General features: G+C 40.3%; 1 protein-coding gene across 10 annotated transcripts in view; it reads right to left on the bottom strand.

Annotated features, from left to right (window-relative positions):
- Positions 1 to 6,175, bottom strand: part of LOC143037431 (rotatin-like) — a 463,326-nt gene extending 457,151 nt beyond the window's left edge. For 8 of the 10 annotated variants that reach the window (XM_076205620.1, XM_076205622.1, XM_076205623.1 and 5 more), the window contains exon 1: positions 6,015 to 6,175. In XM_076205620.1, coding sequence (XP_076061735.1) covers positions 6,015 to 6,159 — 145 coding nt within the window. In that variant the 5' untranslated portion in view covers positions 6,160 to 6,175. Of the gene's footprint in view, positions 1 to 5,653; positions 5,791 to 6,014 lie in introns of all 10 variants that reach the window. The other 2 variants (XM_076205627.1, XM_076205625.1) reach the window with 2 other exon arrangements.
- Positions 6,176 to 15,935: the final 9,760 nt, after the last annotated feature.

Below are 15,935 nucleotides of genomic sequence, written 5' to 3'. Positions count from 1 at the left end.
CAGTTTTTACTTTCCTTAACAGTTTAGTGTTGTCTGCAAAGAAGCTCATGTAACATTTCACATCATCATCCATGTCGTTCACATAAATAACAAACATTATTGGAGCCAATACAGATCCTTGCCGTACTCCACTGATCACCTCTTTCCAATCTGAATATTTTTCTATTATCACTACTCTCATCTTTCTACCAATCAGGAAGTCCTCCATCCATTTTAGTAGGTTCCCTTATATCCCTCCTATAAGTTCCAGTTTTTTTTGTTTTTTTTTGTGGTACTTTTGTCAAAAGCTTTTGTAAGTCCAGGATGGCACAATCAGCCCATCCATTCCTTTCTTGCACTATGTCTAAAGGAAAAGGGGACAAGTGTGAATGTAGTAGTTTCAGAGGGATTAGCTTGTTAAGTGTAGTTGGGAAGGCTTATGGGAGGATCTTGATTGAGAGGATTAGGAGAGGAACTGAAGGAGTAATTGGTGAGGAACAGTGTGGATTTAGGACAGGTAGAGGTTGCATAGATCAGATCTTTGTGGTAAGACATATGTGAGAAAGCTATAGGAAAGGGGAAGGATGTTTTTTGGGCTTTTATGGATTTGGAAAAGGCTTATGATAGGGTAGACAGAAAGGCACTGTGGGAGGTTATGCAGATATACGGGATAGGAGGAAAGCTTCTGGGAGCTGTCAAGAGTTTTTATGAGAGTAGTTGAGCTTGTGTCAGGATTAGAAATGGAGAGAGTGAGTGGTTTGAGGTAAAGGTGGGACTTCGTCAAGGATGCGTTATGTCGCCCTGGCTGTTCAACTTATACATGGATGGGGTGGTGCGAGAGGTAAATGCAAGGGTAGTGGGTCAGGGATTGGAGATGGTTAAAGAAAATGGAGAAAAGTGGGAGGTGAGCCAGCTGCTGTTTGCAGACGACACTGCGCTCGTGGCAGGATCAGAGGAGGGATTGAGGAAGTTGGTGGCAGAGTATGTGATAGAAGAAAGCTGAAGATAAATGTGGGTAAAAGTAAGGTGATGAGATGTACAAGGGGTGAAAGTGGCAGTAGACTGGAAGTAAGCATTAAGGGAGAGCAACTGGAGGAAGTGGATAGTTTTAGATACTTGGATGCAAATGTGGCAGGAAAAGGTGGAGTGAAGGTGGAGGTAGAATGTAGATTGAGAGAAGCGAGTAAAGGCCTTGGTGGATTAAAGAGTGTAATGAGGAATAGACATTTGGGAATGGATGCGAAGAGGAGACTGTATGAAGGAGTGATTGTGCCAACAGCATTGTATGGGGCAGAAACATGGAACATAAGAGAGGAAGAGAGAAGGAGTTTGAATGTGTTTGAGATGAGGTGTCTGAGAAGTATGATGGGGGTTACTAGGCTAGATAGAGTGAGAAATGAGGAGGTGAGGAGAACAGGGGTGGAAAGGGAGTTGGGAGATAGGGTTGATGAAAGAGCATTAGGATGGTTTGGACACATGGAAAGTGAGTGAAGAAAGACTAGTAAAAGAGGTATGGAAGGCAGATATGGAGGGAGTGAACATGAGGGGACGTCCTAGGATGAGGTGGATGGATGGGGTGAAGGGGGCTTTGGGGAAGAGGGGAATGTCTGTTGAGGAAGGACGGGAGAGGACAGAAGACAGGGGTGAATGGAGAATGGTTGTATATGGATGATGTGATTGCATGAGGTGGAATGGGCGGGGGGATGGGGGTGAGGTAGTGTGTGTGAGCAAAATTTTGACACAGCCCAAAGGGATTTCTCCCCATCCTCTCCTTTATATGGGGGGACGGAGAGGGGGGGGGTCGCTGATTTAATGAAGCAGCCTTGCTGTGGATGTGCTGTGTCTTGTGACACTGCTTCTGACCCAGGGCAGTGGACAGGGTGCAGGGATGACCCGTCATCTAGGAGGTGCTAAGATGGGAGGGAGGGTGGAGGGTGTGGAGTGTTTTCAGGGATGGAATGGGTGGGAATGATTTTATGCCTTTCCCTTTTTGGCTACCTCCTTAGTAAGGGGGAAAAGCCTTGGTATATGTATGTATGTCATTGCTAGTGTGTGGATCCCAGATGGCATCTTAATACTCTTAAGTAGGGCCGAACGAGTGTCTTATAAGCAAGAACTTTGATGTCTGCACTGTATCTTCTGAGGTTCCTGCGCATGAAACCCAGGGCTATATTGGTTGTAGCCCTACTGTTGCTCACATGTGTGGCCCACTTAGTCGGCTGAGTAGCACTTTTTGGAGATTATAAGCAAGAATAAGAAACTTATTATTGGCGTCCTATATAGACCTCCTAACCTTAGCATTGAGCAGACTGATCCCCTGATTCATGAAATTCGCAGGGCTTCCTAGTACAAAAACTTTGTGATCATGGGAAATTTTAATTATAGAAACACTGACTACGAAATTTTAGTAGGAGATCAGGAACCGCAAAATTTCTTAGATGTGGTGCAGGATAATTTCCTAAAATAAATGATTACTGATCCTATGAGGGGAGAAAATACTCTGGACTTACTTTTAATTAATAATGAGCACCTAATGAGAAACATAAAAGTGGAAGATAGTCTAGGCTCTAGCAATCATCAAGAAATAAGATTTAATATTATTTGGGAATAATTAAATAGTATGAATATACCATCTAATACCGGACTTCAAGAGAGCCAATTTTGATGAGATAAGAAAGTATTTAAGACATTTGGCCACTTAAGAGACCAACCCAGGGGGCTGTGGCAGGGTAAGATACACAGTCAGTCCAGGCACCATTAGCGCAGTCAGGTGTCAGGTCACAAAAGGAAATATATGTACCTTGGGTCAGCTCATTTACAAGCATGGGGTCAACAGTAATTTGGATGAAATGTACAGTAACCTAAAAGCTTTAATTCTAAATACACAAGTAGATGATGGACAGGCTGAAATATGAGATCAGAATGAAAAGAGGACTTCATGCAAGAATAAAAAACGAACTAACACACCTTAGATCCAAATATAACGATATGGCAAGACTGGTTAAGAAGATCATGCACACAGCGAAACATAACTATGAAATTAAGGTTGCCAAACAAGTGAGATCCAACCCAAAGGGCTTCTTTCATCTCTATAGAACATAAGATAAGGAAATGATAGGCCCAATTAAAAACGACAAAAATGTCATGATAGAATCGGAGGAAGAAATGAGTGGGGCCTTTAACAAATATTTTCTCTCGGGCTTTACTAAGGAGAGGTTAGTTAAGGTACCTGACTGATCCGATTTTCAGTGGGGATGAAGAAAGGAGACTATCTAATATCAGCATTAGTAAGATAGATGTAGTCAAACAGATTGAAAAACTTAAAGCTACAAAATCCCCAGGTCCATATAAAAAATTTCTGAGAGTGCTTAAAAAGTGTAAATTTGAAATCTGTCACCATTTAACAGAAATATTTAATAAGTCAGCAGACACTGGTTTTGTGCCTATTGCTTGGGGGCAGGCAAACATTATTCCGGTTTTCAAAAAGGGAGATCAATCATCTATATGCAACTACAGGCCAATCAGTTTGACATCAGTTATAAGTAAAATGCTTGAAACAATAATAGTTAATAGACTCAGAGATCAGATCGAGGGACATAATTTGATTTGTGACTCACAGCATGGTTTCTCCAAGGGTAAGACAAGTGTGACTAATTTTCAGATAACAATGATAGTTACAATGTTATTTACATCGACTTTAGCAAAGCATTCTACAGGGTGCCACACCAGAGACTACTAAATAAAATCAAAGCCCATGGCATAGGAGGAAAAGTGTTAGAATGGATTAGAGCTTGGATCAGTGACAATAAACAGCGGGTCACCATACATGGTGTAAATTCCAAATGGGTGTTTCTAGTAGAGTTCCCCAGGGCTCTGTTTTGGGTCCTTTATTGTTCATTATGTACATAAACAACTTGGACAATGGGATTAATAGTGGTTTTAGTAAGTTTGCAGATGACATCGAAATAGGACGGCAAATTAGGTCAGGAAACGACACTGAGATTTTGCAGGATGATCTTAACAAATTCTTCACATGGTTGATGAAATGGCAAATGAACTTCATTATCTCAAAATGCAATGTGTTAAACATAGGTCTACACAATCCCAAAAACAGATCTAATGAAGGTGTTCAAGTGGATCAAAGGCTTTAATAAGAATGACACAAACAAGGTCATCATATTAAGACAACAGGGCAGGACTCACAGTAATGGATTTAAATTGGACATATTTAGATTTAAGAAGGAAATAGACAAGAATTGGTTCACTAATAGGGTGGTCCACGAATGGAATACTTAGTAACCATGTAGTGAGTGCTGAAACTATCGGTTGTTTTAAGAAATGGTTAGACAACTTTATGGATGGGGATGACAGGTGGTAATGGACATGAAACTGCCTAGTGTAAGCCTTATGGCCTCTTTCAGTCTCCTTCATTATGTTCTTATATGTTGACCCCCAAGTATTTGTGGTGGGAAACTATGTCCAGGCTTGTGTTGTGTAGTGCATAGGTAAACTGAATGAGTTGGTTAGTATGGGTAAATCAGATGAGGTGACATTTGTCAGGTCTAAATATCATTTGCAACTTGGCTTCCCAGTCTTCAAGGGCATGTAGGTTATTTTGTAGTTGAAGACAACCGTTTCTGTTATATACCAATATACTATTGTCCACAAAGAGTCTAAAAGAAGAGGACAGTGACAGTGGGAGAAGAGGTCCCAAGACAGTGCCCTGCAGAACCCCTGAAGTTACAGAAACAGTTAAAGATTGACTAACTTCAAGAACAATGTGCTGTTCTCAAGAAATCTATAACATCTTATTCCAGTTAAGAACTGGCCCTATTGTCTTTGTAACAGTGCTTATTAACATCACCTGGAGTTGAAGAACACCCGGTCCACAAAGTGAAAGCCATCGTCTAACTGACAGTGACTGGACTAGACAGACAACAACACAGGCATTTGGACCATATCCTAGCGGCTTCGTTCATTAGTAGCTTTGCTTGTAGCAAGGTTTTTTGTTATTTATTTCCGCCAAGAAAATCACATATGTTCATGGATTATAATTTACAAAATTAATATTTAATTTTCTAATGCTATATCGCGTACGTGTGCACAACTAAAATAATACCCAGAAAAAGTTGCTAAAAGCTATACACAAATATAGCCAGTTTGACTGCTTGAGATGCCATATTTGTTTTGGCAGATGCGCAGATCAAACAAATTAAAATATGATAAATTCATCTATTTTAACCTATCTACCTAACCTAACTTAAATATCTACCTAAATTTAGTAATGCAGTATCTATTTCTAGAGGTCATCAGGGTTGTCATCTATGACCTCTGAACCAATCAAAACAAATATGGTGTCTAAAGGAGTCATAGCAATTTCGTTCATTTGTGCATATCTTTTAACAATGTTTTCTGTTATTGATTTCCAAGAAAAATATTGATGTCAACGTATTATAATTTACAAAATCAATATTTAATTTTCTAATTCATAGGTGTGCACTTCTAAAAAAATACCGAAAAGAACCTCTCAATATAAATATTAATATAAGAAAATTTTCATATACACTACAGAACAGTTGAGATGTGGAATAGTTTTAATTAATACATAGTAAATGCTCCGGACATAATAACTTTTGAAGTGCTTCCATAACCACTGGTGAAATAAAATTCTCACATATGACCACACAGAAGAAAATGCAAAACTAATCACAGGAGTCTCTTCCAGAACGTCTCTATCGGAGTCTATGCATGTCTACTGTAGTCTGTACATGTATATTTATGATGTAGTTTACGTTGTTTTCACTGCGTTGTCTGGAAATTTTCAAAAATTGTAGCTTTTTTATTGGTAATTATTACATTGATTCAATATTCAAAGTTTCGTATTCTACCATTATCATAAAATACAGTCAAATAACGTTAAAATTCAAATGTACGCAAGAATGGGTCTGAATCATCATCATGTGCAGACTAAGAGTAAGTGACCTAAGAAAATTCATACACAGATTTCTCTCCACAGAAGTAATATATTTTCTTACCTAATTTATCTATATAATCACAAAGTTCACTCATCTTGCTGCTATGAGTAGTTGATCCATATGCAAAATTATAAATTATCCACAGTTGCACCTCTTCCTCTTCTTCGTGACATTCCTCCTTCACACTGATACAACGATACAACATAAACAAATGTTTGAAAGAAGCGGCAGACATTAGCCCCGCCCACGACCCCCCTCCCCCCCCTCTCTCTCTCTCTCTCTCTCTCTCTCTCTCTCTCAAAGGAAGAAAAGCATGCTGACAAGACCTTCTGGTCCATGATTAGGTCGGATGCGAAAAAAAGAAAGAAAAGAAAAGAAAAAATGTATATACATATATATATATATACATATATTTTATATATATATATATATACATATATATACATATATGTATACATATATATATAAATATCTGTATACATATATATATATATATACTGTATATATATATATATATATATATATATATGTATATATATATATATATATATATATATATATATCGTAGAAACCACTGTTGGAGTAGAAAAGACTGGAAACGGGGAATCTATATATTTCGATTGCAAACTGCAATCCTCTTCAGTAGATACAAATAAGAGAGAGGGCGTGCTGTTTAAGTAGCACCCTTAACAAAAGAAAGGGGAACATGGGAAGATATCTCTACCCTCTTCTCACTCCGTATGTGAGGTCAGGAGGCAAATGAGCTTTCACTAGGTTGGAGATGAAGAGTCCGGACATTATGTCCGGGGACCATTGCCCCTTTGAAATATTCATGTTGGGCTGAAATTCAATAATCGTAGATTCTACCATTTTTCTCCTGAACGATCACATCTGGATTTATAAATAAGCTCAGCTCTGTCCCAATCTAAACAATGTTTAAATTGCTTAACATGTTGGAACACAGCTGAGCTATCTTATGCATATTTAATGGAACGTTTATGTTCAATCATCCTGGTATTCAAATCCCTTCCAGTCTGTCCGATGTAAACTAAGTCACGACCTTTACACGGAATCGAATAAACCCCTTGGCTCTGTTCTTCTTTTAACCTTTGATGGACATTTACCACCTTTTTATTAATGATGTTAGGGTAATAATTAATAAAATTTAATTTGTCTTTGGGAAGAAACTTGGTCGAGGGAATGAATGATTCAGAAAAGGGAACGATTAAAGAGCTCTTACCCAATGAAAAATTAGAGGAAGTGGGGGTGGTGTTGAAAAAATTGGATCTCGCTCGGCTGAGGGCTTTGACCAAGAACCAATCCGGGTAAGCTAAATTACTAAGTTGATATTTTATAATGTTAAATTCTCCTTCAAGAAACTGGGGGCTGCAAATTCTAAGAGCTCGAAGGAATAATCCTGAAGCGACGCTACTTTTTACTTTGTCTGGGTGACTGCTGAAAAAATGAAGATAACTACCAGAATGGGTTTCTTTTCTATAGACGGTAAAAGCAAGCTTGTCTCCGTCACGAACAATAAGAACATCTAAAAAGGGTAGCTTACCTTGTTCTTCCCATTCAACTTTAAACTTAATGTTGGAGGCTAAGGAATTTAAATTAGCAAAGAAGTTATCGAATGAGCCCCAATTTTCATCCCAAAGAGTGAAAATGTCATCTACGTATCTAAACCAAACCATGTCTGCGGGTTTAATGGTGGGCAGAAGAACAGACTCAAAGTATTCCATGTACAGATTGGCCAATATATATAGATATATAGATAGACTTTATTTGGCAATGAATCAATGTACATGAAGTGCAAATAATGACAAGAACACATAGTTCGAAATAATAAATGTAAATTGCCGAGGATAACACAAAAAGCATGTACGCTTATTTCCATTGTGGTCCTCATCAGGTTATTATTTTACACTAAGTCACACGGACAACATACGTAGGGGGTTGAGGGGACCAGAGACACTCATGGGTAATACCAGTCAGTACACATATGACACATAAACATTGTTATAGTTTTGCTAATATTACTGAAATGTTTGTACACATAGGAACATTGAGTCCAAAAATTTGAGCACCATCCAAAAGGAACATTGCGTTACGCAAAGGAACAACAAAATAATGTTAAAGGTCAGATATCAACAGATATACCATTCACTAAAAATCATCGAAAAAGTACTTTTTAAAAGCATACAAATAAAGTTTTTACCTATTACAGAAGAATTTATTCAGAAAATTCACTTTTAATTGCGCCTCGCATACCACTTTTCCGAAGTCTAGATATTCAGAATAACAATATTGTTTGTTTGGCAACTGTGACGTCACGAACGCGGAATTCCCCGAACCTTTCCCGAAGCGCACGGGCGGAATGTTTCGAATAGCAGACGACGCAATGAAATGAAGATAAAACTGATTTTTGCCAAATTTGATAAGATGTAGATGGTGGAATTATATAGAATACTGTCAGTATGTTTTTTTATGTACATTAAACTGTAAATACAAAAAGTTATTGAAGTCTTGATATCTGACCTTAGGTCAGATATCAAGACTTCAATAACTTTTTGTATTTACAGTTTAATGTACATAAAAAAACATACTGACAGTATTCTATATAATTCCACCATCTACATCTTATCAAATTTGGCAAAAATCAGTTTTATCTTCATTTCACTGCGTCGTCTGCTATTCGAAACATTCCGCCCGTGCGCTTCGGGAAAGGTTCGGGGAATTCCGCGTTCGTGACGTCACAGTTGCCAAACAAACAATATTGTTATTCTGAATATCTAGACTTCGGAAAAGTGGTATGCGAGGCGCAATTAAAAGTGAATTTTCTGAATAAATTCTTCTGTAATAGGTAAAAACTTTATTTGTATGCTTTTAAAAAGTACTTTTTCGAGCAATACGATGATTTTTAGCGAATGGTATATCTGTTGATATCTGACCTTTAAACTCAACTGTAACAAAACAGTATGAGTGAGTACTATATCGGAGTAGTACCATTAATAATATACAGGTACTGCATTTTTCTACAAGAAAACAGTATGAGTGAGTACTATATCGGAGTAGTACCATTAATAACATACTGCATTTTTCTACATCTGTATCAGCATGTATGAGTGAGTACTATATCAGAGAAGGACCATTAATGATATACTACAATATTCTACATCTGTAACAACATGTAGTTATAGTGAATCCTACACTGCAGCTAGGGTCACCTATTAATTAAATCTAACATTTAACCTGAATCTCAGGACGGAGTGGGCAATTACTATGAGCACCAAGGAGTAGTACATTATAACCTGAAGCACCAGAGGTAGGGTACAGGGGACCAGTAATCGAATGAGTAAAACAAAAAGGAGAATGAGGAAAAAAAGTCAGATCATAACTGTTCTCGGACCCTACCTGAGACATATACCATATTATGACTGGCAAAACAAAGGTGGAAACCAATTTGTAAACATCAATCATTGTTATGCTGAACTAAACTTCTGAAGAACAAAAAAAAAGTGGGGGGGAGGGGAGGTCAGAACAGTTATGAGTGAACGCAGATATGGATGGTATTACTCATGGAATCAGGTATCCCTCACTAAGCTAGCAGTTGTAGCCAAGCCCTTTCTTACTTAATTATTGTATATATTTATTGTATATGTATCTCCTTTATTGTATATGTCATACTTCATTATTATACATGAGTACTTAATATCAACATATATCTATTGTAAATGTTTTGTATAAGTAAGCCTATGTAGTCATTACAATATAAGTGTCCTATACATAATTATATAACCGAATATATATACGTCATTAGGCGTACGCTAAACGCGTATGCGTCTATGCCAATTGTACACGTCGTAGAATTAAGGAACTAAATATATGTTACCCTTAACCATTTTGCATGCATATTCATCATTATATATAATTGTTCTCTTGTTGCTGTATATTTCTATGTATATACCTAGATATGTTAGTATGTATTGTTTTGCTCAATCTTTTTCCCGCTTAGCAACAATGTAACAGAAAGTAGGCCACAGGCGCGTCTTATGCCCAGCTAGGCCCCCCAAGCATTCGCTTGTGACAGATCACTTCCTGTCTTACTTGTGTGTAGATCTCCGCAATAAACTTCTACCAAAATACTGCGTGTTTGGCACTTACCACAGTGGTGACCCCGGAGTGACAGTGCCCAAGTGACCCTAATACCCAGTGCTCCATACCTAAGTGATTTAGGGTCATACACATTACGTGGTTAAGTGCCTATGCGTATTCATAAACTGTGACTCGTCACGCGCACGGAACTACGCATTTACGAACTTCAAAGTGCGCAAGAAATAATCGGAGTGTGCGGCATTGTTAACAGTCCTGATCTACACGCAACACGTATACGATACACAACACGTATACTGGGAAACATCCGACAACAACAACATGAATTCCCCTCTTCCGCCTACAACCACTGTAGCTACTTCAACAACGACAGCAGCAGCAGGAAGTACTTCTTCCTCTACGCATTCCACGACTTCCGCCGCTGTCGCTGTTCGACCTCCACCATTCGACGAAGCATCGCCGGCAAGATGGTTTTCGTTGCTAGAGGCGCAATTTGCACTAGCTAACATAACCGTCCCCCAAACTAAGTTCAACCATGCACTTGCGAACTTAACCATCCCTGTGCTCAACCAGCTCGACGACGATGTCGTTACTTCCGGTGACTACGACCGCTTGAAGAAGGCGCTAATCAACGTCCTTACCAGGTCTCCGCCGGAACTCTTCGATGCCTTGGTCCACCAGAACAATATCATGTATGATAAGCCGACGACCTTCCTACGAGAACTTCGCACCATAGGTAAGCAACTCGGTGTCGACGACGACTTCATCCGCCTAAAGTTTTTACGTGCAGTGCCAAGTGACATACGACCACTACTTGTTACACATGCCGGTTCACTAGATGAGTTGGCCCGTGTCGCTGACACTCTCATGGCCCATGGCCACGGAAACAAAGGGATAAGTGCGTCATCAGTGAACAAGCCTGTGCCAAGGGCTCCGCATAGTGATAGTGTGCCAGTGTTTCGTAGTGGTAACCCCACTACACGTGTTTCAACACCCACTACCTTTCCACTCGGATTAACTCCCTTCTATGACGGTCAAAGACCACGAGTGTGCCGTTACCACCTCTTCTACGGCAACAGTGCTAGAACTTGCAAACAATGGTGCATATTGTCCCACACTAGTGCTAACGTGTTGCCCAGTTCACGACCTAACTCACGTTCTTCATCCCCAGGACCTCAGCTTAACACGTCGGGAAACTTGATGGGCAGTCTGTAGAAGTATCCCTTGCAACCGCAGGACTGCCTCTCGTCATTAGTGCCACTATAGGTTGCAAGAACTATGAATTCCTTATAGATACCGGTTCTCAAGTATCGCTCATTCCCTATGACCCAAGTTTAACTCCACTGCTCCGTTCCACGGTAGTACAACTTACTACTGCTTCCGGTACCCGTATTCGTACGTACGGCGAAGTCGACGTGGAACTTGGGATTCGACGTATCAGACGTTCTCTCCCATGGTCATTCGTCGTTGCTGATGTTGTCCGCCCAATTCTTGGTACCGATTTTTTAACCCATAATTCACTAGTAGTTGATTGTAGAAATCGCCTCCTCTCTGATCCTTCCACTGCATGCACCATTCCCCTTAAGGCTTCTCCTCTCCCTATCTCTTCACATGCGGTACATTATGGGGATATTGATTCAAGAGCCATTGCTCTTCTTTCAAAATTCCCCGTACTTACCGCGCCCCGACAACTGTCTGATCCTCCACCATTAGAAACTACAACCTATCATCATATTGATACAGGTGATTCTTCCCCTATATCCTTTAAAGTAAGGCCATTGACAGGTGAGAAGCTCAAAGCTGCCAAGGATGAGTTTCAATTTTTGCTTAATGCAGGGATCATACGACGCTCCAACTCACCTTGGGCGTCCCCACTTCATTTGGTTCCCAAGAAAGAACCACATTCCTGGAGACCTTGCGGAGATTACCGAGGTCTCAACAATGTAACTGTAAATGACAAATATCCCATACCACACTTGCGCTCTCTCACCATGTCACTTAAGAATAAGGTTATATTCACTAAGTTAGACTTACAACGTGCATATCTGCAAATTCCTGTAGCTGAACAAGATATTCCTAAGACTGCGATATGCACGCCATTTGGTTTATTTGAATTTTTGTACATGCCCTTTGGATTGAAAAATGCCGGAGCCACATTTCAGCGCTTTATAGATACCCTCTTAGCTAACGTAAACAACACGTTTACGTACCTTGATGTACTGATTGCTAGTGAGACCCTTGAAGAACATATTTCAGATGTTCAAACTGTTCTCTCTATTTTGGCTCAGCATAACATGCGACTTTCTCTTGACAAATGTCAATTTTTCAAGTCAAATCTTACCTTTCTCGGTTACGAGATTAGCTCACAAGGGATTAAGCCACCTAAAGACCGTACCACGGCCATTTCCGATTTCCCTTTGCCTCAGACTTCACAGGCTTTGCGCCGTTTCATGGGTATGATCAATTTTTTTCGGCCCATGATTCCTAATTTTGCAACCGTAGCCTATTCCCTTACTGAGCTTCTTAAACAATATCCTTCTTCAAAGTGTCTCACTTGGACTGACACAGCAAAGGACTCCTTCAATAATTTGAAGCAAGCCTTACTGGACTGTCCAACCTTAGCTTACCCTTCCCTATTACCGACAAACTACCAACTTGTGACTGACAGTTCAAGCCTAGCCGTTGGCGCCGCTCTCTATCAAGTTATAGACGGCGAGCCAACGCCCCTAGGATTCTACTCGAAGAAACTCTCTGACGCACAACGCATCTATTCCACCTACGACCGCGAGTTATTAGCTGCTTACCTCGCAGTTTTGCATTTCAGGACTCTCATTGACGGACATACAGTTACCCTATTTCTTGACCACAAACCCCTCGTAGCTGCCTTTTACTCTAAATCTCTTGCTAAAACTGACAGACAACAACGACAACTCTCTGTTCTTTCTGAATACGTTTCTTCAGTCGAGTACATTCGTGGCGAAACTAACGTCATCGCTGATTGCTTATCTCGCACGTCATGCGCTGTTACACTCGACGCTTTTGACTTAAGTGGCATAGCTCAAAGTCAGACAACAGATGACGAACTGGAAACTTTCAAGCCTAGACTCTCTAAATTCACTTTACCCTCTGATTTAACACTCTGGTGTGATACCTCTACTAACACTCCTCGACCTTTTGTTCCATTACCCTTACGTAATGACGTAGTCTCTTCTTTGCATAACCTTTCTCATCCTGGTGTTCAGTCCACCTCTAAGTTGGTCAAACAACGTTACTTCTGGCCACACATTGACAGAGATGTAAAGACATTTGTAAGACAATGCCTTAGGTGTCAACAGTCTAAGACTACCCGTCACACTTCCTCTCCTGTTTCTCCTATATCTACTCCTACTGACCGCTTCCAGTCAGTACACATCGACATTGTAGGACCGTTGCCCCCTGCTACTCTTCCTAACTATCCTTACCCTCTCCCATACAAATACTTGTTGACTTGCATTGACCGAGCTACTCGTTGGACTGAAGCAATTCCCCTCATTGACACTACTGCCACTTCTGTAGCAATCTCTTTTGTGAATGGCTGGATATGCCGTTTCGGTGTTCCACTTCATGTCATCACGGATAGAGGTTCCCAATTCGAGAGTGAACTTTTCTCTAAGCTTTCATCTATCATTGGTTTCCACCATATGCGTACTACTAGTTATCACCCTCAAGCTAACGGCATGATTGAACGTTTCCACCGTTCTCTGAAATCAGCTCTCCGCGCTAGGCAAGATAACTGGTTTTACTCCTTACCTATCGTCCTTCTTGGCTATCGCATGACACCTCACGTCACCAAATTTTCCCCATTTACCGCCGTTACTGGCGCTCACATGTTATGCCCTTCTGTCGCCATTACTCAGGAACACACCCACTCCTCGGATGACACAACCATCCTTCGTCTTATCAAGGAAATGCAGTCTGTTAATTTCCAAGATCTCGCATCCGGTGACTGCCATACACTACCTCCACCCTATCTCCCTCACGACCTTCATTCTTGCTCTAAAGTTTGGTTACGAGTCGACAGAATTCGTAAGAGTTTGGAGGCTCCGTACTCTGGTCCATATGACGTCATTCGACGTGAACCTAAGTACTTCATCCTTAACCTACCTCAAGGCGAAACCTCAGTTTACATTGATCGTTTGAAACCAGCTTTCCTCCCTGTTTCTCCTCGCCCTAAGACCCGTCTCCATGTAACCCCAGACATACCCTCAACACCTTCCACTCCTCCTGTTCCTACTTCGTCCACTTCTGACACTTCAACTGTCATCCCACCGAATCCCATACCACCCACAAGTGCCAATGACCTCGGCCACCCTATCACCTCTTCCCATCCCTCCCACCCTCATACTTCCGCTCTCCCATACAAAAGTCGCTCAGGCAGGGCAGTCAGATTTCACAATAAATCTGATTTTTACTACTACTAAAGACTTTCTTTACTGACGCTACACTCTCAAGGGGGGAGTACTGTAGCCAAGCCCTTTCTTACTTAATTATTGTATATATTTATTGTATATGTATCTCCTTTATTGTATATGTCATACTTCATTATTATACATGAGTACTTAATATCAACATATATCTATTGTAAATGTTTTGTATAAGTAAGCCTATGTAGTCATTACAATATAAGTGTCCTATACATAATTATATAACCGAATATATATACGTCATTAGGCGTACGCTAAACGCGTATGCGTCTATGCCAATTGTACACGTCGTAGAATTAAGGAACTAAATATATGTTACCCTTAACCATTTTGCATGCATATTCATCATTATATATAATTGTTCTCTTGTTGCTGTATATTTCTATGTATATACCTAGATATGTTAGTATGTATTGTTTTGCTCAATCTTTTTCCCGCTTAGCAACAATGTAACAGAAAGTAGGCCACAGGCGCGTCTTATGCCCAGCTAGGCCCCCCAAGCATTCGCTTGTGACAGATCACTTCCTGTCTTACTTGTGTGTAGATCTCCGCAATAAACTTCTACCAAAATACTGCGTGTTTGGCACTTACCACACAGTACACAAAATCAAGGCTGTTCTCTGTCCATAGCTGAGACATATAGTAACCCTTGACTTTTTTCTTGAAGGTAACCTTGCTATTTGTCTTCTTAATGGACACAGGTAGCGAGTTCCATAGTTGAGCACCTGTGAAGTGAAAACTGTTTTTGGTGAAGGGACCTGCATGAGGTACAATAAGAGACTCTTGACTGTTCCGGGTTCGATTCTCAGCCGATAATGTAAAATTACAGCTCACATATGAGGGAGCAGAGTTATGAATGACATTGTAAACCTGGTTTAGTTTCAGCTGCTGGACACGATATTTTACAGGTAACATTCCTACCTTGCTAAATTCTTCAATACCAATATGACTACGTTGAGGTAGGTTTAGTATGAATCTAATTATCTTATTCTGTGTAACCTGTAGCCGGGACTGGTTTTTTCTGCTCAGACTACTGTACCAAGAGCTACAAGCGTAATCAAAGTGATGTTGTAACAAGGCTGAGACCAGAAGCTTCTTTGTTTCCAGATAAAAAATTCTGGCTTTTCTATACAAAAATTTGACTTTGTGTGTGCAGTAGCGTCATTTAAACTAGTTACTAAAAACGCAAAACAAATGAACGACGCTTTCGGACGTAGAGCGCGCGCGGACGACAGCCCGACGTCGGCAGAACGGATCGGTCATTCAGCAGTCAACCACAGTACAGTCAGTTGTTAGGAGCACAAGTTGGGTAGCAGTACATTGCCTACCAACATAACGTATACTTAACTACTTACATATTGACACACCAGACGCCGGTAAGACAATCCAGGGAGACAGGTACGTA

The sequence above is a fragment of the Oratosquilla oratoria genome, chromosome 22 (genome assembly GCF_046742065.1).
Source record: "Oratosquilla oratoria isolate Oo_2021 chromosome 22, ASM4674206v1, whole genome shotgun sequence".
Lineage (NCBI taxonomy): Eukaryota > Metazoa > Arthropoda > Malacostraca > Stomatopoda > Squillidae > Oratosquilla > Oratosquilla oratoria.
Note: the sequence above shows the minus strand (reverse complement) of the source record. Positions and strands in the feature narration are given on the sequence as shown.